Source organism: Dipodomys merriami, unplaced genomic scaffold (assembly GCF_024711535.1).
Source record: "Dipodomys merriami isolate MVZ:Mamm:240054 unplaced genomic scaffold, mDipMer1.0.p SCAF_15, whole genome shotgun sequence".
NCBI lineage: Eukaryota > Metazoa > Chordata > Mammalia > Rodentia > Heteromyidae > Dipodomys > Dipodomys merriami.
Window position 1 is genome coordinate 3,856,441 of NW_027202826.1, and position 26,274 is coordinate 3,882,714.

The 26,274-nt window shown below is 42.5% G+C and overlaps 1 protein-coding gene across 1 annotated transcript in view; it reads right to left on the minus strand.

Moving 5' to 3' along the window:
- Positions 1 to 6,154: 6,154 nt before the first annotated feature.
- The window catches only part of Slc7a11 (solute carrier family 7 member 11), a 65,475-nt gene continuing 45,355 nt past the window's right edge, over positions 6,155 to 26,274 (minus strand). The window contains exons 8-12 of the mRNA XM_070022098.1: positions 24,492 to 24,595; positions 23,619 to 23,715; positions 21,677 to 21,826; positions 20,341 to 20,518; positions 6,155 to 13,095 (exon numbers count right to left, since the gene is read on the minus strand). Of these exons, the coding sequence (XP_069878199.1) occupies positions 13,028 to 13,095; positions 20,341 to 20,518; positions 21,677 to 21,826; positions 23,619 to 23,715; positions 24,492 to 24,595 (597 nt within the window). The 3' untranslated portion in view covers positions 6,155 to 13,027. The remainder of the gene's footprint in view (positions 13,096 to 20,340; positions 20,519 to 21,676; positions 21,827 to 23,618; positions 23,716 to 24,491; positions 24,596 to 26,274) is intronic.

Genomic DNA, 26,274 nt, shown 5'->3' on the forward strand with positions numbered 1-26,274 from the left:
TTCCAAAGCAAAATCCCTGATTTTGGTGAAGCACATTATTATTGCATTTATTTCATTCAAATCTATTGTCTTCAAAATAAGGAAATGGTTATGCAAACTATGTTTAACAATATGGCTCTGGGTCCTAATGACTTGGGAGACTGACATCTGCAGGATTATAGCTCAAGGCCTACTCCGACAAAAGGATCACAAGATTGTATCTGAACTAATCAAAAGTTGGGTGCGATGGTTTATTCCTGTCATCCCAGCTACATGAGAAGTGCAAATAGGAGGACTGCAGTCCAAACCAGTAGAAACTAACTTTGACCCAAAAACTAGCAAAACTCTAACAAAAGCAAAAAGGGTTAGAAGTCTGGCTCAAGTGCTAAAGTACAATTCAGTCCCCAGGACTGACATCCATTTTAAGCACCTCTTTGGCTCATAACACTATGTCTTGTAGAGTTCAGGTGCATTGCTGCATTGTTGTCTTCCCTGCCAATACCACCTCCATTGCCTCTGTGAACTGGTTTATCTGTAACTTAAAAATGCTAACTTGTGGGCTGGGAAGGTGGCTTCATGGTAGAGTGCTTGCCTAGCATGCATGAGGGTTTGATCCCTCAGCCACCACATAAGCAGAAAAAGCCAGAAGTGGCACTGTGGCTCAAGCGGTAGAGCACTAGCCTTGAGCTAATGAGCTGAGGGACAGTGCCCAGGCCCAGAGTCCTATAATCCTACCTACTCAGAGGCTGAGATCTGAATATCTTGCTTTGAAGCCAGCCCAGGCAGGAAATGTCCATGAGACTCTAATCTCCAATTAACCACCACAAAAACCCAGAAGTGGAGCTGTGGTTCAAAGTGGTAGAGTGCTAGCCTTGAGCAAAAGAGCTCAGGGACAGCACCCAAGCCCCAGGCTCTAAAACCGACAAAAAATAAAAATAAAAAAGCCAACTTAGGGCTGGGAAGGTGGCTCAGTGGTAGAGCGCTTACCTTGCATGCCTGAGGCCCTGGGTTCGATTCCTCAGCACTACATAAGCAAAAAGGAAATAGCCGGAAGTGGCGTTGTGGCTCAAGTGGTAGAGCACTAGCCTTGAGCTGAAGAGCTGAGGGACAGCGCCCAGGCCCAGAGTTCAGGCCCCACGACCGGACCAAAAAAAAAAAAAGCCAACTTACCATTTTCTATAGTATCACGTACTTCTAGGTATTTGGTAATTTTCTTTTGTCCATGGGTTCCATAAAATCTTCCAGCTATGTGTAATTCTGAACTATACTTTGTATTTGATTCCTAATTTTGCTATATTATGGACATCATCTCCATGACACTAGTTGTGTTAAAATCTCCAAATAAAATTGACTGTTCGGGGCTGGGAAGATGGCTCAGTGGTAGAGTGCTTGCCTCGCATGCATGAAGCCCTGGGTTTAATTCCTCAGCACCACATAAGCAGAAAAAGCCAGAAGTGGCACTGTGGCTCAAGTGGTAGAGTGCTAGCCTTGAGCTGAAGAGCTGAGGGACAGCGCCCAGGCCCAGAGTTCAGGCCCCATGATAGACAAAAAAAAAAAAAAATCTCCCTATTACTTTAGCCACTACTCACCTCTCTTCTTCTTTAATAGGAAAACTTCTGAAACCAAGGAACCAAGGGGAAGCAGGAATGTGAACTAAAAATAAAATCTTTTTTACTAGCTGTGACCTCCTGTCAGGACTAAAGAGTGACCCTGTGGTTTGACTTGAATTGACTCACTATTTGCTGAATTCTACAGAGGTCAGAACACCTCCCAAAATACACTTCCATTTTCAATGTCATGCCTTTGTGCAGATAAACACCAGCAGGTCCACAGCTCAGTGGCTATTCTGAGCAATGAGGAGTAGTAATCATCAATTCTTGCATGAACAGAGGTTTCTTCTGCTTTTATCCAAAACAAAAGATATTACAATATTCAAAACAGACTAAAAAAATCAATCATTTAATGGCAAGGGAATAGGAATTATTTTTAAAATGTTTTTAATTGAAGGCATCAAATTTACATATTTTATATTCTACTTATATAATAATATATATAACATATATGTTATATTCTTATATTCCGCCTACTTAAGCAGTGTCATTGGAGGCTCTACTGAATTCTATTTGGGGTTCAACTTGAATACTGTATTTATGACCAATGATTTGAGACTCTGAGCCCTTCTCATGCCTAGAAGCAATGTATGGCATCAAGCATTATACTGAGAGATGAAACCATGGAAGAATAGCAATGAATGAGATATCCGCACAGAGATAAAATGGAATCCATCTTCAGGTCAACCCCTTTGCCTGATACACAAGGCTGTCCCACACGAGGACATAAACAACCCAGCTCTCGGGTTTGTCACCTTCTGCTCTTCTTTGACCCAGCACTCTTTCATGCAGTAAAAGCATGGAACCCTTTTACTCGACAGCTTTATTCACACTATAAAGAACACGAACATCATCATCAACCCGAATCGTGTGCTATCCAATAGTTCATGCGGAGCCTAACATCTCCTGGCTTTTAACACGATTCTACACCTATTGCTGTTTCTCAGTCCACTACGTGCTGTAGTGCTATCGTGGCTCATTATAGCTTCATCTTTACACAGTGTGTCCTCATGGCTGAGGAGTCTCAGCCTGCTCCCACATCACAAAACTCTTTGGGAATCATATAGTGCCTGGAAACACCAATGAAAGACTAAGTAAGGCCACTGTCATTGCTTAAGAGATGATGGCTCAATTCAAGAATCTAAAATTCGAGTCAGGTGAAAACCGGAATTTCCACTCTGACCTCTTTGACTTTCCCTGTTTGCTCTAGGCAAGCTACTTTAGTGATTTTGGACTCATTTTCTTAATCCAAAAGAGAAAGTCAGGCCTGCCATCTGTCTTCTTCATGTGGAGTGAGGAGGAGTGCCGCAGTCAATGCGAAGAACACGGCTAATACAGAGTTTAATAAAAATGATAAATAACATCTATTACAAAACTGAGCCATTGTTCAATTCCCTCTGCCCTTTCAGGCCTTTGATTCAATATTCCCTCTCTGAAATTTGAGGACTTTAATTTGATGAACTGTTTTTCTAATAATCAGAGACTTTCCACATTAACCTTTTCTTTCATTAGGTACACATGGATGATATACAATTATTCTCTTAAGGAAATCAATATATCACTATAAGTGCATTAAAATAAAACACCTGATAAAGGACTTCAGGGGAGAGAAGTGTGACTCTGAGCAGGCTCTGAGAATCCTGTTTTCCATGTCCTAGCTCTTTAATCTCAAATAGTATTTTGTCTCTATCTCTCAAATTCCTTAGGCAAAACTCTTACTCTCTTGTAGTAAGAGTGAAGTCTCTTTCATTGTGAGTTACAGAGTGAAAAAAAGAACAGTAAGTTCATTCTTTTCACTTCTAAAAAAACAAAAGAAATAAGCAATATTAGTGTGTTGAAAATGTTGACAATACACTATCAGAGTCACTTGTAATGACATGCTATCTATCAGAGTTAGATAAAAAAATAAAAATGTTGGTCGTGAAGGTCAGATTTCAACAATTAAAGCACCAGAAAAAATATGTCTTAAAAAAAAAAGAATCAAAGCTGGGTGCTATTGGCTCACACCTATAATCCTAACTAAGCAGGAGGCTGAGATCCTGGGGACCATGGTCAAGGCCAGTCCAGGAAGAAAAGTGCAGGGCCTCTAGCACCAAAGCCACTCGCAAAGAGCCAGGCTAGCTGTGTGGCTCAAGGGTTAGAGCACTAGCTAATCACGTGCTAGGCACTGAGTTCAAACCCCAGTAGGCTACAAGAAAGAAAAAGAGAAAGAGAGAGAGAGTGTGTGTGTATGTGTGTGTGTGTATGTGTATGTGTATGTGTGTGTGTGTGTGTGTGTGTGTGTGTGTGAGAGAGAGAGAGAGAGAGAGAGAGAAGGAAATACAACTTTTACTTTAGCTCAGTGAGACTTTGGTTTGGAACCATCATTACATCTTTCAACTTGCTGGGATGAGTTCAGAAAGACTTCTCCAGGTAACAAAGGAAGAATGTAACAGATTACCAAAAGACTATGGCTGGTTGGGTGCTGTTGGCTCTCTAATCCTTGTTGCTCAGGACAGAGAGATCGCCAGCCCTAGAAACTCTTACCTCCAATTAACCAACAAAAAAGCCAGGAGCAGAGGCGTGGCTCAAAGGTAGGATGCTAGCCTGAGTGAAAACGCTAAGGGACTGTGCTCAGGCCCAGAGGTCAAGTTCCACTACTGACACACACACACGCAAAGGAAAGGGGAATAAGAGGTAAAATAGAGGAGTTTGAGGTAAAATGCAGAAGCTGTAAAAAAGGTTTATACTGTCATTAGATGTTAACAAATGGGACATGTGATAAAAATGATATGCAACGTAATGGCAATGTTAATCACTATAGTAAAAAGTAAGATAAGTATTTTTATTTTAAACAAAAACTTCATCAAAAGAAAAACACCTGCCCTGTTGCCTATTCCTTAAGGTTAAAGCTATTTATATTTATTATTTTATTGTAGCTGGAGGGTATTTTGATTTTTGTAGTGTTTGCCTTGCATTAACAAATCCTCTTTCATGCCATGTCAGAGATTAACAAATGTTAGAAGCTAAAAAGTTTAAGGACATTGAATCCTAATTATATTTCATTTTGGAATATTTCCAAACATCAAACATTTCTTAGATCATAGTTTTAGGCAGGGCCTGCTGGTGACCAGGTGTTCATTCTTGAGCTAAGACCATAAAAACAAGAGGCCTTCAAGAGCCTGGCCTTCAAAGTCAGATCTCCAGGGAGTCTGAAAATATAATCTCTAGGGCATGTGGAGGCCAAGCAATGGTACAGTTACCAGCTACAACCCACCCCATCCCAGAAAAATCCACTAATAACTTCATCAACTGGAGCTGGCCTCAGAGTTGAAGTAGAAATCACTGTATACTTTCCACTCGAAGGAGTTATCCTGAACCTATATCTGGCATGTTTAAAAGCAAATGATGATTCCAAAACAAAATACCAGACATCCTGTGATTTTACCAAAGACACGGTCAAGTCCTACACAGTAATTCAAAAACAAGCACAGCCACACATCATGCTATTTCTATTATTTCCTTTCAAAATGTGATACATTTTGCAGGTGTCACAGTCATTACTCTCCCTTTCCATTTGTTCTCCCAAAATGTGACAAGGAAAAGGCTGACTTCATCTCCCAGGCTGATTTTAAAATGAATTTGATCATTCAATATTTAAGACTTTCTTCTGCTCTATATTTAAGAATCAGACAATTTTTCAAGTTGTTTTTATTTAAAGTGTATGTTTGTCCTAATATATAAACAGAATACCTAAACCAAACCCCAATATCTTTTTGCAGGAAGAATTCATAACAGCTGAGACGGTGGAAGACAGAGAGACTCCCTTCTCAATCTTTGTTGAAGGTAAGAGTTTCATACTAATTTTGTCTCCTTAGAGGCCACACAAACTGCTTCTAAGCAAAGTGTATCAGGAAACAGTACAAATTCCTTCATTTTTATAAATTTCATAAATCTAACTGAATACCTATGCTTCCTTAGTCAATAAAAGACATAATGGGGAAATCCATAAAGAAGGGTCTGGCAGACCAGTTACAACAGTGTACAATGACTTGAACTAGAAGGTGTGTATGTGCGTGTGTGCATGCGTGCCCCAGATGATAAAGGACAGGGATCAGAAGTTTCCAGAAGGTGTGATCCTTAAAGTCCATTGTGCATGTTGGGTAGTTTGGATTTCACCCAGAAAGAAATCAATCAATATGTAAAGGTAAAACCATAGAAAAATCTGACCTCATTCGTGTTCGAGGGAGAGCATTTCAGGTAAGCAATTGAAGGTTGAACTAGAGAGAAGCAAGGGATGAGACTGCTCTCAAAGGCAAGAAGTGGAAGGATTCTGAATGAGCACACATGAAAAATAGAAAAGCTGTGCCAAGTAAGCCAGCCCTGCGGCCATGGATGGTAGCTGGAGGGAGAAGTTACAGAAGGCTGAATCCATCACCACTTTCAATTGCTTTTTGTTTTTTGCAGAAAAATAAATGTTTAAGACACAAACTCACAGAATCCAACCCCTAAAACCCAGATCTTTGACTTGAAGCAACAGACACGGCTTTAAAGAGAACACAACACATCATGTTTGATATGTAAACTATCAGAGGTTTATTGAAAAGTTCATTTAAAATATTTTCAAGTAAAAATATGTACAAAACAGTCATACAAAGATTGTTGCAACTGGAAGCATACAAGGCACACGTATACATAAATACCGCTCAGTTAAATGTGATTCAAAATGGAATGACATCACAGTACACCAGCATTGACTCCGTACAGAGCCCCGCACGGGCGCCGGCATCAGATGAAACACGTTTACTTCACTGCGTCTCACCACTTACACAAATAGCCCATAAACACCATCTGGCAGCCCGCTCACCGCACCAGAGCTCTCCCCGGAGGGAATCACTTCGTTGTAGACGAATCCATTTTATTTCACATATAACATACTAGCACTGGCGCCAGTGCTACCACTTCTAAGAAACACAACCCAATCCACAGGTGCAAGTCTCCCTGTGCCATTGACGTTTCCATAGCCTAAGATCTTAGTTACTAATGCGGCTGGAATGTAGATGCAGAAAAGCAATTTTCCTCTCTAGGAATTTATGACCGCCTCGAGTAAGACGTACGGAATGTACACAGAGATACACCATCACCTTTACCGAGTTTCAACCTCACCCCCCAGAGGGAAGGAATCCAGTACCTCCCAGGACATGGGTCTTTCTAGTCCTGTATTTTAGAGCATGGCACCAACCCCACAGAACTTGCAGGATGGGTAATGACACAAGGTCATGAGGCACATGTCCCACATCCCACAGGAAGATGACTGATCTATGCTCAAGACCTAAGCACAGATCAAAGGGACAGACTGCACCAGGGCCTCAAGGGTAGCTGGATTGCTTCTTTCCTGCCGTGTAAACCGCCTTCACTGACACAGGCTAGGGAGAAGTATATATACAGTACCTAATGCTATGTTAATATGAATAGAGCAATGCAAATAAGAATTTTTCTAGCCACCGACAAAGGAGGAAAAAAAAAAGAAGTTACTAGGAAAATTTTTAAACAAAGTTCTACAAAACCAAAAGAAATCTGGCTAAAGTAAATCCTCATATACTTAAAACATGCAAAATTCATCACGGAATGAATTCTAAATTCGTATCTAAAACCCCTTTACCAGTGCACCACTACCATGCATTCCATCCTATGGTAAGTTAGAACAAAGCTGTAATGGAACATCAAGTTCAATGCATGACAAAAAGATAAGACAAATCAGGCTTACCAAGCATTCAGTACAAGGGCCGCTTCCCTGGCCCTTTCTGACCTGTGATTATTATAAAACTACAGGCAGGCAACAATTCACCCTCAGCACAACACAACCACATGCTCATTCACCTGTTTGACACAGGGAGAAAACACACATGATGCATACATTTTGCAGAGCTCCAAATGTTGAAAAGTGGCATTGAAAACGTATTATTACTGAGCAGCTACTGAAGAGAGAGAGAGAGAGAGAGAGAGAGAGAGAGAGAGAGAGAGAGAGAGAGAGAGAGAGAGAGAGAGAGAGAGAAATTGGGGTGAATATCCTGTTTAAAATAAGCAATTTTTAAAGCAACATTTATCCTAATATTGCTATGGTTCCTGTCAGCTGTGGTAAAAGAATGAACTGTCAATTTTGTCTGAACATCTGAAGAAGCCAGTTTTCAAGATGCAAGTATTTAAAGCTTAGTTCCAGACATGTAACAGTAGTTGTAACAATTCAGAGGGGAAAATGATAGAGAACATATTTCTCCAAGCAGAAGATCAGATCCCTGCAAGTTGTTGGAGGATTCTGGTAGCTGCTGCATTAAGCATAGGTTTTTGTTGTTGGTTTGTTTTGTTTTCCATTTTGGTTTTGTTTTACTTTTCAGTTTCAGAGCAATAAGAAAAAGTGCTATGGAGTAGTGTTCAAATAATTACAAAACCTATAGAGTAGTGTTTGAAGCAGCTAACCTGCACAGCAGCTTCCTCGGGATCATTTCTCATTGGTTATCAACACACATGAATTTGAAATAATGTGTTTTATTTATCCAAAGTATTTTCTGCTTTAAACTCATATTTTGTGGTGTAAAGGAGCTGGTGTAGGGAGTAAATTAATCCAGGAATCACAAAGGAGCTGGTGTAGGGAGTAAATTAATCCAGGAATCCTTTGACATGGGGCCACTCACATCGGGAAGCAGGAAAGCACGTTTTATTGTCTCCCATGTAGCCGGCCCATCCTCCAGCTGGGAAGGAATAAGGCTCATTAGTAAGAATGTGTGAGGTCTGAGATGGACCACACGCAAGCTAACCATATAGCTATGGCACTCCAAGACCTAACACATTTTACCACAAGGTGCTATGCAAAATGCTCAGTTGCAAAAGCCCTCAAAATGTGGCCAGTACTGCAAGAGAGATAACTGTGCATTGGTGCATTTTCTTTTCCCTTCTGGCTTGTTAACACATCTTCAGCAGGAGGTACCAAAGACTTTCCTAGCAGGTCTTTAAACCAAGAAATCAATTCACCTGAAAACTATGCCTTTAAAAACAGCAGTAGTGTATGTGGTAAGGGGAAATAAGTTTCCTTTGAATGCGGGCCCCCAGGTGCCCAACGTTCATGGTGTCTTGGGAACTGTACAGCTGTGACATGTCCTGAAACTCAGCCTGCAGCACATAGACGGGAATCCACAGTTAGAGACTGGAGACCAGACGATCCCCTCTGTGTTTTCAACTGATAGGAACATAGAAGACAGAGGGGGAAATAGCTCAAGAAAGTAAACTCATATGATAGGGGTACATACATTAAGAAAAGCGAAAGAACTGTATAAAAGTAAATGGAGTTTCACCTCACTTCCATAATAATTGTATTGTAATATCAAAAACGAGCAAGGAGAATCATTCATCGACTGAAAAGAGACAGAGAAATGATCTGAAAGATCGAATTAAGATTGTCACCAGGTTGTAAGAGACAGACCAGTATCTCACAACATAAAGAAAATTGGCAGAATTTCTGTGAGCCCATGACAATTTTGTGGATCTGTATGTAACCTAAAAATAAATAAAGCATTTTCTTTTGATACCAATTCATTTGAAAATGCAATAAAACAAAGAAAGGATTGCTTCCAAAAATTAATTGTTAAATTCTTTTTTAAGTACAGTATTAATAAACTATGGCTTACTTCAGTATCATACTTTAGGTTGTTACATACATCAAAATAGACTTTTTAAAATACTAAGCTAAAATGCAGATATATATATGTAGATAATAATTACTTTACCTACATATATATATAATATAAACAGAAGCTATGAAAATGACTTATTCTATATTCTAATTTATACCCATAATGAATTTATCACCAGTTACGCACTGCCATCATCTAATTCCTGACTTTCATGGTTAGGAAAATGTAACTCTGTAAACATTGGCAACACCACACCCTGCATGGCATGTGGAGTAAAATGAAGACTATATTCAAGTTAAATGTCTTGAGTTAGCTTCACTCATATCCAAATCTATTCCTACCTACACTAAGAGAAAGAACTACAATTAAAATCCCACTCATTGATGTTCTAGCATTCAATAACCAACACATAAAGTGTGACAAAGGTGAAAATCTTTTCTTATATATCACATAAAAGACCAAATGAGAAAGCCACATATATACACATATATAATATACACTCAATTAATGCATAGCTTTAATAATTTTAACAATATATCCTATAATTGCCCCCATGTTTATGTAACAGAGAAAATAATAGAAATTATTTTACTCAATTCACAGATTTTGTGGAGCCGGAAGGATATCTCATTTTCCTGATCTGCTTCAAGAATCTTAAGATAAGATTCCTGATGCAAAGTGAAGTATGGGATCTTAGCAGGTGTCTCAATGAGCAGCTCTGAATCTTACATTTCCTTGCTTTCTTGTGGTATCTCCTTATGAACAGCAGGTGATTAATTCTTAATGTTTCTGTGACTACACTGCATAGCATCAAAATATGGCTATCTCTAACCACACAAGCCTGCTCACTTTCTAATATACTGACCTTCACTTTCCTGTCTTTTCATAACTTACACTGTGATCATAAGGCCAAAATCATGCCCTGTCTTGGAATTCCTGTCTTCAGTTGAGATCAAATAATGTGTTTTCTGGAGACGGAACACAGTGCATAAAGAATTCTGTTATGTAATTAGGCTCCTGTGAACCATCTGTTGATATAGCCAGTAGCAGTGGGAAATGAGCTTCAGCAAACACATAAGACAATTTGGGAATTGGCTTCTAGGTATATATTTTAGTGTTAGAGAAACTGCCATGCATTGTTAATGAAGCCCAGTAACTCCGTGCCAGCAGGAGTGTAAAGCATCCTGTAACTGTACAGGCGTGCAGTGACACACTCACAGCCATGCACGTGGAACTGGAACTGGCCATCTTTCCTAGAACAAACTTTTCACCTCATTAAGAAAGACAAGAATAGGACCCACAGCTGGCTCAGAAGCTGACCATCAACAACCTCTAATTGTATTCTTGTAGTCAAAGGGAAATAACCCAAAACTTTTAGAATCAAATTGTGTTTCAGCTTTGGAAGGTATTGATCTTTTAAAACCACTATTATTTGAGACTATTTACTAAAAGAAGAAATATATGAAAATAGCACAGAATTTATCTTATGGCCCCTTTTGCTGCTTGTGTTAGAGAAACTATGTACATTTAAACACTGGACTGTGAACACTGATTCAAGTATAGCCAGTGTCATTACATACACACCAATATCAATTTAAAATGTAAAGAAATTTCTACTCTGTATACAAATATACAGAGCAGGAGAAATGCTGCACTAGATTCTGATGGATACATTAGCCTTCTGGGTAAAAATAATGAATGTGGATTCTTTGTTTAAGGGATCCTCTCGTCACATATCCTGAGAATAAGCTGAAAGGCGATTCAATCTCCATCCAGTGAGACACTTACTAGCTTTCTGCCTGGTTAAAATTATATCAGAATGACATTATAAATTTAACAATGTAAAAATCACCTTGGTGAGGAGGAAGAATAAGGTATTGGAGTTAGCACACAGATACATTCAGAGAAACCTTTCAGATAAAAATAAATAAATAGATAGTAAAACCAATCAATCTACTGTTGTGGTTATAAACACAGTAACCTCAGAAATAAGCCAGAACCAAACAGGCAGCAACCAGCCAGGGAAATCCCAACACTTATCTGCCTGCTTACATCCTATGGGCTTAGACAGTGTAAAAATAAGAATATGAAATTACTTTTTTACCTCTAGCAATGCACACTAGAAAAAATGTGTATAGATACACAATATCTTTTTTGGAAAATGTAAGCGCCGATGAAATTTTGAAAACCCTGTGCTAAGAGTACACTAATGGAAATATTACAAATTTAGGCTGAGGTACTAGATTTGGCTAAAAACATGGGGAGGGGGAGTGCTATATTAAAAAATGCTATCAAGAATAAAACTGAATTGATGAATAGGAATTGGTCCTAATGATAAGTCATTATTCCTACTTTGGGCAATTTTGTCTATAAACTCCACTTGTCTTAGTGATTTTAAATGGTATAATTTTTGAAAATGTCTTATTTTCAAATAGATAAAAATTAAAGGATGACACTACCATGGTTATGACCGAGCATTTCAGAGTAGATGTACATAAATATGAATTGAAGTTTTGTCATTACAAGTATACAATATCGTCTAGTTCCTCCAGAGCAGCCCCTTCCTGAACACACACATTCAGGCAGTTTCCATTCACTCAATAAGCTTAATATCATTTTTGCATTTTGAATGATAATTAAGGTAAGAAAATTACTTTGAAATCCAAGGTTGAAAAATGGAAATCTTAAAAAAAGAACACACATTAGTTGCAATCTTATTTAGCAGTAACATTTCTTCCTCTATTTTATGTAAATTTGTGCCTTTAACCAATTGATCTGGACAATTTTGTCTGGAAAGATAGCTTCACAGACTATAGAGTATATAAAGGAGATACAAAAACTGTCAAAGTCCATCCCCATACCAAAACAACTGTAAAATAAAAGGACAAATATTCAGATTTACTAACGTTGCACATATGTTATATGACTGTAGAAGTGAGCCTAATATGTTGGTTATTTTGTCATTTCATTCATATTTATAGTGTAACTTGAATATTTTTAAGTTCATGTGTTTAAAGAATTAAATTATTAAAGAGGTGGACACAAATTTTTTATCATAATGACCTGAGGCGAAAATCCAATAACCATAGATATTCCTATCATCTGACATAATAAAGGATTTTTACTCAACCATGATCCCTGGAATTACCTCAGAGACAAACAACAGCTCCTAGAGAGTCTTTAACATATTGGCTAAGTTGGTAGAGGCCCCTCTGCGCCATGCATAGAAGCCATTGGAATATGAGTGATGCTCAGGTTGCTTTCTAAAGGAAGAAATGCATGGCAGCAGAAAGTAAGTTCCTTTCTTTCCACCTTGCCATAATCATCAGACCTGTGGTCTTTTTCTTTTCAGAAGAACAGAAAACATTTTTCACAGTACAGCCACCTACAGTAGGTAAACCACGTGTATAAAACCGTATATACAGAAAACATCTCAGTCTCCAATTTGAAGGCTCTTAGTCAGGACAAGATCTGTTAGAAGGAACAGCCGCCGAAGCTGTGGGCCACTCCCTGAGTCTTTTCCTAAAGCCCAACAGGAAAGCATGAGGCACGAAAGAGCGATGATGAACGGGAGTCACAATGTACATATTCAATTTCACGGAGTTATAGCTAAATTTCTCAGAAATTAGTTTGAATAAACTAGAAGACATGAAATAACCGATTCTTTCTGTCCATTGACAAAGTGGCGTTTATCTGGATTTCCAGAAAATGAAGTATAGATCCATATTGCCTTCCTGTCCTGGCAGATTGCTAAGATTTCAATGCATTAGTTCACAGTTTCTGACTATCTTCTTCTGGCACAACTTCCAGTATTATCTGTAATGTTCTGGTTATTCTGTCTACAAAGAGATAAAGAAGAGAAATTAAAATGTAGGGAAATCAGAAATGCATAAAAATAGCAAATGACGAAATCTTTGGAGTTGAACACACACACACACACACACACACACACACACACACACACACACACACACACACACACCACCTATTTCATAGAGCGCTATCAAGAATGACTGTGGGAATAGCATGATGCTCAAGGCATTGACTTGTCACTTCCATAGCTTCCCAGGATGGCTTCTGAGGGGGAATACATTAATATTTTGTATCTAAAATAAGAGCTTTTATTTATGAAGCAAGAGGCTGCAAACATGTTGAGAGAGTAGGATTGAGCTTTAAAAGACACTTCCTGTTGCATCTAAATCAGGATGTGGCCTTGCTCTTGTCAGGCCAGCGCCGCCTCCAAAAGCAGCCGCAGAACATCCTTTCTGCTTTCGAACGCCCGGCGTGTCCTCACGCAGGTAACTCGCAGGGTGTCTAGGAACAGACACTCTTGTTTCCCAGAGCCTCATTAGGAAAGGCTTGAACCAGTCGGCTGTCCCCACACCAGCAACACAAGCATCTCAGAGGCTCTAGAAAGGCGTTTTGTTCAAGCTCAGTCTGAAAGCTTACTGAATTGGGATGTGGCTGACAGAAACAAAAATGTAAGAACCTTCTGGAAATGATAGCTTCTGAGGTGATTTGCTCTCCACGGCCCAGGAACTCTACACCCCCTAGTTCTGTGGACGCTCTCACCCACCTCTTGTCATCAGTTCCTAAGAGAAGTCCTCACCAGCCTCGCCAGCCTCCACAGCCCATCCTCTCGGCGGCTCGGCCTCCACGGGCTCCACACGTGGCCCCTCTGCTCAGCCCTGACTCGCTACACGCAAGCAGGGTTTAATGACTCTAGAAAAGTCATTTTTCATCCTTTGCATCCATGTTCCCCCACCTTCTTGGCCCTAGCACATGACGCTTTTTTGTTTGTTTGTTTGTTCCATTAACTTTAAAAGACCTCGTACCGTGCTGGAAAACGACAGACTCGGCATGAATAAATGGTATGGTGCCTGCGCTCTTTACGGTGAGCAGAGGGAACCCTCGAGAGGAATCCAACCCCACACGAGCAGAAAGGGAGGCCGTAAGATTATTCCAAAGACAGAGTCTGGTGGGGGCTGTGAAATCTGCAAGTTAGGAAGGACCAGCGGCTCCCTGTAGGCAGGGCGGGGCTAGGACTCCTAGCAGAGCTAAAAGAACTGAAGAGTGGAGGGACAGAGGGGGACTGCGGGCAGCAGTGTCTCACAGGACACTATGTGGAAAAGGAACTCCACAGCCTGGAGAGCTGTGTACTTGTATGGGTGAGGAGAGGAGGGGAACACTGGGAGCGAGGGAAGAGGGACAGAAATGTGCTCATTACCTGACTTATGGAACTGTATCCCCAGTGTAAACACCTGTCCAAGAACAGCACAGTATATGTAAAAAATGAAAATAAGGGGATGAAGGAGTTTGAGACATGAACATTGTGTGAGCAAAGAATCATGACAGTGTCCGGCCCTCCTCCGTGGAGAGGCCCTGCCAGCCCTCGGCTCCCGAGCTCCTTCCTCTGCAACTCCACACCTCTGCTGAAGCTCCATACAGGGTGCATCCCTGCATTGCTGCATCCCTGTGCTCTGAATTCCCAGGCATCTTTCTCCCCCATATTGGAGCACGGCATCCATTTTAGACCAATGGGAAGCCACTTGGAGTGGAGAGTGCATGTGGCTCATCACTCAAAGGGCCGGCCTCTCCCCTGAGGTGCTGGCCGGAGGTCCTCTCTCTTCCTCCCTGGTGACAGGTCTGGTCACATTCTGGGAGCACTTGGCAGTGATTGATGTTGAGCTTGAGTACCTGTTAGAGTTGAGCAACTTGTCTTTCTAGGTTTTCTTACTCCACTGGGGTCAGAAAAATGCCTTGCCAAGGCCAGTCAGGCCTGGGGAAGCTTCTTGCTTGCCAGGAAGGCTAGAGATCATGTGATTTTCCTGTGACATGCATTTCTGCTGGTCCTTTATAGTTAATGTAAACAAAAATGGCACACATTTTCACTTGTATGAAAGTAGAACAATGAAACTTGTTGCGATTGCTTTAAGAAGTGGAAGGAGGGAGGGTGAGGGAGGAGGTGAATGTGAGCAGGGCACATTGTGTGCATGTATGGGACAATCAAAATGAAGCTCCTTATTCTATAATATACACTAACTAAAATGTCTAAGATGTAAAGTGAAATAAGATATATAGGCATAGAACAGGACTTTCTGAAAAGGTGTGAGCAAGAAATGACATTAATCAGAAAGCTTCTGCGCACAGATGAGACAATGTACAGAGCGTGGAGACAGCCTACTCACTTGCCAGCTACTCACTTGAAAATTTATTTATTTGCTAATATCCAAGATGTGAAGAATTTTTTTTAATTCAACATCAACACCTCAAAATAATGAATACATTGGCAAATGAATTGGACAAAGTAGAAGTTGCCAATAAATATACAAAAAAGCCCAGCATCCTTTACTGCGAAGGAAATGTAAATCCAAAGGTTTTCCATCTCATCTCCCTTCAGACAGCCATCATCAAGACAACACAGTTTCACCTCCTTTTATGACTTTGCTTTACTTTCAAGTAAATTTACTCTGCTTACCTTTAAAAAATAAAAGAAGACAACACACAAGAGCAACTACTGGCAAGGGGGTGGGGAAAAGGAGCCCTTACACACTGTTGGTGGAAGTGGAAAATATCCCAGTGAGTGTGGAATCATAGAAGTTTTTGGTAAACTGTGAATGGAACTATATATAGTTCTATAGGTAGCACTTTCATCACACTCATGAAACCAAAGCCAGCATGCCCTAGATACACCGGCACTCATGGGTATCGTCACACAATTCACAAGAGCTAGCTGTGCCATCCACCTCTGTGTTCATGAACAGGAGAATGGATATAGAAAGGGTAGTATCTGCCCGGCCATGAAGAAGAATGAAATATCATCTACAAGAAAATGAATGGAACTGGAGATCATCATGTTAAATGAAATAAGACAAACTCAGAAAGACAAACATTACCTATTTTTTTCTCGTGTGTGCAACCCAGAATTAAGAAGGAAAAACAAACAAAAACAAGACATGAAAGTCAAATGGCTCACACCTGTATTCCTAGCTACACAGGATGCTGAGCTCTGAAGACTGAAATTTGAAGCCAGCTTGTGGAGACAAATCTGTGAGAATCTTAAATCTATCAAAAAGCCAGAAGGGCAGCTGTGGCCCAATAAAAGAGTATTAGACTTGAGTAAAAAAAAAAAAAAGTCAGGGGAGAGCTCAAGGCCCTGAGTTCAAGCCCCAGTCCTGGCAGAAAAACAAAATTGTTACAATGAAATTCATTTGTTTTTTTTTAAAAAAAGACATCACTTTTTTTTCCTTCAGCAGTGTCACATACATGATCTCACTTTATGCCTGGAATGCAGGTCATCTGGGTCCCTAAGGTCAGGCTGAATTAATTGAGAAGGTTGCATTGCTTTCTTCAAGAAAAGACTGCAACTGAGCCAGCCCCCATTGAGGGATGTCTCATGGATTCTGCTGTCTGGACATTCTGTGGGCCGTGTGTCTGAGGATCCTGGTGTTTCAAAGTTAATGTCCACAAAAAGAGACTGCAGTCATTCTGCTGGTGCAAAGGCTTTGCTTTTAAGTACCCTGGTCTTCCAACTCCCTCCCTACAAGTGAGGGACCCACTTCCTGTCACCCCCTCTTAGGCTCAGCTGGGACGGGGGTGGGCCAATAAACAGAGGAAATCGTGGAGCAAGGCTGCTGCTAGCCCAGCCTAGGTCCCCGGGTCTTACTACCTCTAACTGTAGCTTCCTTTCCTGAGAAGCTCATGTATCTGTAAATAAGTAAATAATATAAACAACAAACCAGAAGAGCCAACCGCTGTGTCACAGATGGCAGGGAAAATGTTCTCAACTGTATCATAAGAGCACATTTTCTCCTTGCTCTGGAAATGGGAGCCCACGAGAAATGGTCCAACACTGGCATCCTGTGGCCGGAGAGCCTCATCAGATCTGGGGAAATCCCACAGACTTGGGCTCTGGGCATTGCTAACCAGCTGCCTGCCTGTCGCCGTCTTCTCGGAGCCGGGTGGTCACTCTCTCGTTTCACAGAAATGGCACAGGTAAGCTGTATTTTGATGAAGTGTGATTTCCTGAGAGCTAATCTACCCACCTCTTTGAGGGTAAAGAAATAAAAAGCCTGCTCACGTAAAAGCTAGCAGCGTTTGCCACACAAAACAAAATGCTATTCAATCTCTGAAGGGGCCCTGGTGGCTGTCTCCGGGGGCCAGAGCAGACATCCTGGGAGCAGGGAAGGTGGCAGTGTAGGAAGCTGGTGCTCTGTGCGTCGGTGTCTGCTTTGTTTGGGCCAAAGGCTAAGAACACACTTGCTATTGTAGCAATAAATATTATGAATTTTCTTTATCATGCTACAAGAATGCTGCCTAAAAGGAAAATCAAACGAAATTACAGAGGATTGTTGCTCTTTTTTGCTTCTCCCTTCCAAGGCGGCCATCAAGAGAGTTACGATGATCACAGTGTAAAGCAGAATGGCTGCGCTCCCTGGTCAGACCAAATGGCACTGGTGAGAACTAAATAACCATTCTGGGAGAGTCTCATTTCTGCTCATTTCACAAATGGCTGCTGTTGAGTGCGTGCAGGGGCCTTGAGGTTCAAGACAGAAAGACAGAAAAAACAAAAAACCCTCCAAAGTTACATAAGCATGGAAAGACCAGGAGGAATGAAGCATAAAAGTTATTGTTATGAACTGATCAAGACTTGGAACAGAGCACCGCACATCAGTGGGAATAGACTCAGATTTAGCTATGAACAGAAAGGGGGAAAACACTTCCTGTGGGAAAGGTCAAGGAGCTGGCTCCATCGTCTGCTCCCCCTCGGAGGCTCTCAGACCTTCCTTCCTCTCCAGGCTCTTGGTTCTCATCATGTTCCGGGCTCTTAAGAGTCTCTAGACCTGGGTCTCCATGGCGGGAACTCTCACCTCTCCTAAACCCTAGCGAGGAATCAAGTGATCCCAATTGCAAATGTTGTTGAACAAAACTTCTTTTCCTGTTCTAACCAGGCTCCGCAGTGGGTATCCACAACAGAGAAATCTAACCCAAGGCATTCTACAGAAAGTATGGTTTAATAAGAAATAGAGCTCAAATACATAGTTCAAGGGTCAGTGTGTCTGTGTCAGCCTTTAAGACCCAGCATGCATAGTAACACTTCTTTAGGGTATAGAATGGAAAATCCTGGTGGAAATACTGGAAGAAGGTCTAAAGACACCAAATGCCCACTAAAAACTAATGAAGAGCAGTAGCAAGATTGCTTTAAATCACTTTGTGTAACACATTTCGAGTGTGTGACACATTCAAAATTATATATATATACATATATATATATTCAACATATATAGATTTAACACACACATATATAAAGATATAGATTCTCTTTTGGCTAGCATTCTTACTATTTGTTAATAATTTCACTTGCAATCTTCCTAAGACATGCTATTTCTTTTGCACTACTGGGGTTTGAACTCAGGACCTTATGTTTGCTAGACAATCACCTTACCATATGAACTGTGCCTCTTGAGTCCTCTCCCTGAACACTTTACTGGGATTAAGTACATTAAAATATAAACCAAAGAAAAACTTGTATTCTACATGCACCAAACTCACCAGCCTGAACCCCTCTGTTCATCTGTCTACCGTTGATAGACTTAAGTTCCATTGCTCTATTTTCACAAGCACCCAAGTAAGCAAGGAAACCCACCTCACCAGACAGCTTCCAGTTCACAGCTAAATGGCTGCTGGAAGGAGGAGGTGGGCTGCTGGGGGAAGGGCCCTGGAGGCTGAGTCCTGTGCCCTAGCCTTTACAGGGGTATGCCTTGTACCCCATCTCTCTCTCCCCCCTTCTCCCTCTCCCCCCTTCTCCCTCTCCCCTGCTCTCCCCCTCCTCCTTCCCTCTCCCCCTCCCCTCTCTCTCCCCCCTCCCCCTGCCCTTCCCCCCACCTCTCTCTGCGTCCTGGCTGCAGCTTTGCTCTGTCACGTGCTCCATGGGTCAATAGAAATCCTGCCAGCTGACCACAAGCCCCTGGAAACCCTTTCCCCTCCCAAGTCGTTCTCACCAGACATTTTATCATAGCAAGGAAAAAGAACCACGCCCGACGTTGCACCCCGGCAGGCGTGTGCTCAGATCTTAACTCTATGGTTATTTTTTTTTTAATCGATACATTCAAACCTAAACTCTGCCTCCACGCTGGGCCTGGCTGCTCTGGCTGGGACAGAACGCCTCACCTGGATTTGCTCTGAGCAAGGACCAGCCCGTGGCTCAGAGGCCCAGGAGCACCCCCCACCCCACCTGCTTTCCGCAGAGGGGCCTCAGACGCCGTCTCTAGTCCCGTCTCTAGCCACGCTGAGCCGCTGAGCACCCCCTCCAGCCCAGCCGTCTCCCCGCCTCGTGGGGTCCACGTCCTCTCGGACGCGGCTGCCCATCGGCCTCAGCTCTCACCAGTCCTGCAGCAGAACCCAGCACTCTCCACCCCCAGTGGCCCCCTCTCCCAGCCATCCTCGCAGGGCCCAGAGGGGCCTGTCTGAAACACCAAACCCGCCTGCGTTCCAGCTCTGCCTGCTCAAATCCGTGCAAATCCTCCCAGGTCTGAGCCAGGACGGCATGCCTTCACCTCGGGAAGCTCTCGGAAGGCCTCGGTAAGGGCGTGCGTGTAGAAATCTCACCCTACACTGGGCTATGCCTCCTCTCTTGGTGGCTTTGGCTGCTACACAGTGAGCCTCTGTGACTCACCACACCTTTCAGAGTAATAATAGAACCCTGAGAGTTCAGACGTTTTCAGCTCCCACGCAAGTCCCCACCCAATCTCCCTCGCTCTCCTCAAAGTTATTGTGATGATAGGGAATCGCTAAACTGCATTCTGCTTCCATGAAAAGTAATTAGGTTCCTATGGGGTTGGGAAGAGCAATCACATGGTTTATAGAACTGCTGATAAAACTCTAAACACAAAAAGCTCTCCTCCTAGCAAGCGAATAGAGCCAGGAAAGCCAACACCCTGGAAGGGCAGGGTGGCTGCCCCCAAAGTCCTTCACTTGCTGGCCTCTCGGGCCTCCTGAGGAGGGGGAACGCCCTGCCCCACACAGCCATGCCAACTCCCCACTCCCCCACGCCTCACCAGGCCCCAACGGCTGAGCATCCTTACCTGAGGCTCTTCTAAACCACCTGGGCTTCTTGTCCCATATAATAAAGAGATAGTAGGCAGGCACGCCGGTGAGCGTGATCACACAGCCGATGCCCGTGCTGAACGGGTCAGAATAAAGGGAGAGGACCACCATGAAGAGGCAGGTGAAGGAGAACAGAGCGGGGATAAACAGCGGCACCTGGAACACAGCACAGAGAAAAGGCATCAGTACCACCATGGACGTGGGCCACCGTGAGCACAAGATGTGTGACATGCATTCGTCACGCGGCCAGACACCAGTCACCTGAGCCTCCAAGTCCCTGGTATGGGGCCCAGAGAGCACGTGAGACATACTTCCTTTAATTGCATTTTTACTTATGCTTCGATCTTTTCTCAAGGCTAGAAAAGAGTATTTCCTTGGAGCCAATCTCTTGGAATTGTTTGACCAGTGAAGTACCATTATCATTTGTGGTTTTGATTTTAAAAGATTGGTTTTTTGATAATGATGATTAGAATCCTCTCCGACGTGAAGTCGAGAGTGCCGGCAGCTCGCTCCATGACGAGGCCTTTCAGCGCGCATTGATTTTCTGTTGAGCTTCACAATGACAACTGACAGGGGCAAAGCAGCCAACTCCTATTCAACCACTAATAAAGATGCTGCGAGCATCAGGCAATGCATATAATTAGCAGCAACCTCTGACAGCGTGGCTGACAACATTATCTTTGCTATTTCTTAAAAGCGAGGAAACAGTAAGGTCAAATCCATCCGTGAACCGCCAAGGCCCCAGGAGGTGGCACGCACACCCTTCAGCCCACCCCGGAGGGAAGGCTGGCTCTGGGAAAGTCTTTTCTCTATGAAGCGACGAGCTCTCTCTCCTTCTGGCTTTCCCTTTCTTTCCCTCTTAGACACAGGCCCACGGGCCAGTCACCACGTACAAGTGCTTGAAGCTCCTATTTGGGAGTGCAGCATCTGTTTTAGAATTTTAATAAAATACCTGCCTCTCTGTGGCAGGGCTGGCCACCGATCTTCCACATGAAGATGGATAGAAGTTTTCCACCCTTTGAACATGAGATCATTGGGCCCATTCATGAAAAATCAGCCTAACCATCGCCCATTAAGACTACATCTTCTCAAACACATGACATACAATGTTCAGTCCATCATATTAAAAAAAAATACCAGACACCATGATTTCCCAAGTTAAAATAAATCCAATACAAAGGGCACTTCCTGCAATAGTTCAGCATTCTACCACAGCGCCGTCCCCTGCTCAGCCGCCCATCATCGAGAGATGACAGAGGGAAGACTGCGCGTTAGAGAGAGATTTATGTAAGCCATCCACACGGCTGAGGTTACCTTGAAAGGACGATGCATATCTGGGCGTTTGTATCGAAGATAAATCAACCCAGCAACTGCCAGCCCAATAAAAAGCCACCTGGCAAAACTGAGGAAATTCAAAAGACTGTAGAGGTCTCCAGAAAACAGCATTATTATTGTCAAAGGATGCTAGGGAGAAAAAAAGAGAGAAAATCGAAGTTTGATGACTTTAAAGATGACAAACAACTACACATTTATTATTATTATTATTATTATTATTATTATTATTATAACTGTTGTGGTTGGGCTAAATGTTATTTGAACTGCTAAAATGACATCATGATCAAAACTCAACATCAACAAGCTTCAACATTCTGTTCTTATAGTCTCTTTATACACGTCACACGAGCAGAAAGCCATCATGTGACAACCCTTTATCCAAGAGGAATTCTCCATGAAGGCATTATTTTGTTGGTGTTTGGTGTTTGCATTCAAGAGAAGAGGATGTGCTTTCAAAAAATGGAAGACAGGACACTCACTCCAAAGTTAAAGACCCAGAGATCCGAGGCAGTTTGCAAATAACCAATAATAAATATGGAGATGCATGCCCAACGGCAAGACTCAGAGCAAACTCTGTAAAGATTTTCTGATGAGCTCCTAGCCACCCAGACACAGGAAACACAAATTCAGGGTGAGTCCTAAATCTGTTGCTTTTGAAGAGCGAAGTGCTTTGCTTCTTCCACATTTACTGCACCCGCTGCTAGGCACATGTGACCCTCAGCCTCAGAGGAGAGCAGAGCAGGTCAGTGCCAAGGACAAATGACTGACAGCTGGTTTCAAAGGAAAGCTTCTGTCACGGAACAGCACAGCACACTCTGTTCCCACATTGACGTCAGCCCCCAGATTCCACACAGAGAGCATGTGACCCTCAAAACAAAAAACAGCAAACCTTCTTTCCAAGGAAACATTCTGAAACAAATTAAATGCATAGGGGAAGAAAATGTTCATCGCATTTCTATGGTGCTCCTGTCGACAGAATCCAGTGGAGAAGAATGCTACAAAACTCACAGGTAAAAATGGCTATAGCATCGCCAATGGGTACTTTTATACTTTTTATAGTCTTTTGTAGCCTACATTTTTATAGTCTTTTGTAACACTATGCCCTGCATAGAGAATTCTACAACCTCAATTTGTGTTTCAGGGCTTGTCTTTCTCTCCTGTAAAGTTGCTCTTAATTATCTTAGCTTTAATCAAAGAATCATTGGACTCTTCAGTTATTTAGGATATCATTTATCCTTGGAATCATTTTCTGTGCGTTTCATTATAAAGGAACTGTGGTTGAGTGCTGATGGCTGATATCTGTCATCCTAACTACTCAGGAGGCTGAGAACTGAGGACAGTGGTTCAAAGCCAGTCCAAGTAAAAAAAAAAAGTCTGCGGGACTCTTCACTGAACCAGCAAAATGCCAAAGTGGAAATGAGACTCCGACAGAGCACCAGCTTTGAACACAAAGCCAAGCAAGAGCATAAGGCTCTAAATTTAAGCCCTAGTCCTAGCACCAAAAACCACACACACACACAATAATAATAATAATAATAATAATAATAATAATAATAATAATAATAATAAAATAATTAAAAGCTAATCATCGGTATTTGGGTGTTTGGGGACAGTGGCTTTGAGCTGTACTTTCAGTATGAAGTGGGAACATTTTACACACTATCTTTCCTTAGGGATTTCTGAAAATGAGAGGGGCTACACTGTTCTCCTGAGACCTTGCAAATTCCCACAGGGGTGAAGGGAAGTGATATCATCTCTTTCCCTCAAGTATCAACTCCACATCAGAAATCCTGCCTGGGGGACGGGACGGGACGCGGCTGGCACGCAGGGCCAGGCCACAGGGAACAGGAAGGCCGCGTGCTCTGCTGCAGGCCTCTGGCTCATGCAGGTTTCCAGAGGTCACCCCCTTCACGTGCATTACCAGGATGATCACGGCTGGCAGAGGCGTGTGCTTCCGGATGTGAATCATGGAGAGGATCTCAGGAAGGTGACCCTCTCGCGACGCCACATAGAACAGCCTGGTGGGAGAGACACAGAGGTGGCGTGGAGGGTGACATTTCACAGGGAAAACCCGGAGTTCCCAGAGGAAAATGTGCATCGTTTTCACTTCAAACAGCTCGGCATTTCTGAGCTGATTAATTGGGTTGCATTTTCCAGATGCAGTAGAGAACATTACACAGAAGGCTGCCTTCGAGATAGACAAAAATCTGAGAACATCTTTTCTCTTGAAGAGAAACATCAGGGTTTAAGTAAGCACGGCACTTCTTACACGTGAATAGCTGGTGGTGAATTTATTTCTGGACCTTAAAGTATTGCTAACCCAGTCCAACATGGACACGCATACACACACACATACACACACACACACACACACACACACACACACACACACACACACATACACACACACATGCCCAATATTCATTAACTATCTGATTAAAACAAAACTATCTGATTGAAACAAAAAAGACTCTTGCATCATGCAAAAGCAACATGGGATGGTATTCTCTTACTTCACTCTTGTAAAATAAAAGATCTTATTGCCAGAAATAAAATGCTGGTGTTAGACTGTAGACACGCTATTTTTCTGCAAGGCCATGTCCTCAGTGTAGGCTATGTATAGACAGGCAGCGCCCTCTCCTGGTCAGAATCCAACATGCACCCACCGCAAACCTGCATGTCCCTTTAAAAACAACAGGTGTGAGGCTGGCTTGCTTTTCTTTTTAAAGTTATCCTTATCACATCCAATCTCAAACACTGAAATGTGTTTCTGGAAATAGGTGAACTCGCTCACCTGGAGACAGCAAACACACCGCCGTTCATGGAACCGAAGCAGGAGAGGGCAACAAAGATGGGCACTGCTAATGAGAAATTCCCCAGCAACCGCTCCGAAAAGGTCTAGGGAAAGAAAAGACCATGTGAATTCATGCCTTTCCCAAAAATGAATATATATATATATATATATATATATATATGCATACATATGAAACCATTTTAGCTAAACTCGCTGCGTGACTTTCTATCAGGCTGGCCAAACGTGTGTGTTTTAGAATCCTTCTTTGTGGCTAGGGTCAGCCTCCATCCACAGCGTAAGAGGAAGCAGCACCAGTGCAGATGCTGGGCTAAGGTCTCTGCAAGGCTCGCCCCCTCCGCCCCCCGCCCCGGCCTGGACCCTTCCTGAATGTGCGGCCGCTGTGCTGTGTGTCCTCACTGACTCTGATCATAGAAAAAAGCTCCCTTCAAGAAGGTTCTCCTGTAGGAGACAGAAATTCTTCTAGACAAAACCTTCTCTTCCATTTGGAAAGCCACATTTTTTAGAGCAAAGTCAGGCTATCCACTGAGACGTATTATTTAATCACCCATACAGCTGCTGGATGGCAACTAAAACACCCAGACGACTTGATTATTTATATCATATAAAGAAAAAAACAAAAGGGTTTTTTCCCCCCCCAGAAAAATTACACTGGCTAACCTACTGTGTAGGGAATCACTTGCCAGCCCTGCCCCTGGGGGCTTCCTTCCCTGATTTTCAGTAACAAAAAGTCAGAAACATAAATGCAGACTCAGCCAGCCACAAAAGGAAGCAAGAACAAAATACTAACATTTCCTAATATGCCATGCATGACACTGAATAGTTCCCATAAAGGATACATTTCCCACTCCCCTCAAAAATATAGGGGAATTTTTTTTATTAAATTGCCCATGGTGCAGCTGGTGCTCTGCAGATAGTGGGCCCCATTGTGCCCCCAAAGTCAGTCCTGCCCCTTGACAAGGGAGGGGTGAGGCCGGGGTGATGTCGGGCCTCCTGCCTGTCTGAGAGGAGGAACGGGGATGGATCACTGTCTTTTTCAGTGCAGTGAATTCAGACCCAGGTTCATACAAAATGACCTCATTTACTCCCTGTGGATGCTGCTGATAGGAGCAACACTGTTGTCAAAGGAACTGGCACTCGCTAATGGGGAGGTCACTAAATTTTCAATTCTTCAAACCCTCGTTGTTGGGAGTTGAGGAGTACATCCTCTCTCCTACGCTAAATTCGGCAGCAACATAAAAGTCTGTGTCAGAAGAAATAATCCTCTCTCACACGACCTCTGGGGACCAAGATGGCCCTCGGGTCACCTAAATTTTGAGAAATGTTGGAGGGATGAGGTGAATCCGCTTCTTAGGGAGGTAGAAATGTGCATTTGCATTTTTAATATTCTGAGAAGCATTCCAGCAGCAACATCTGTCTCACTTTTAATTACCTAGTATTTCCCAGATTTATTACTATCCCAAGGCGAGAATTCCAAGGATATATTAGGAAAAAAATGTATAATCATATTTAACCTGAAAGTTCTTATAGGATACTTTGGAGAAGGATTGTAACTCAGCATTAGAAAGGTCTGCAAGGCAGGAAGACTACTGAGTGAACTAAAATTTGCATTCCAAAACAACTATGTTCATTTCCACGCAGTTCCACCTGTCTTCCAGACATGTTGGGAAAGAACCAGCAACGCCTTCACTCTACAGCCCTGATGGATGCTCCAAGCAGGGGGAAGAGAGAAGGTTTTACAGAAAACTTCAAGAGAAACCACACA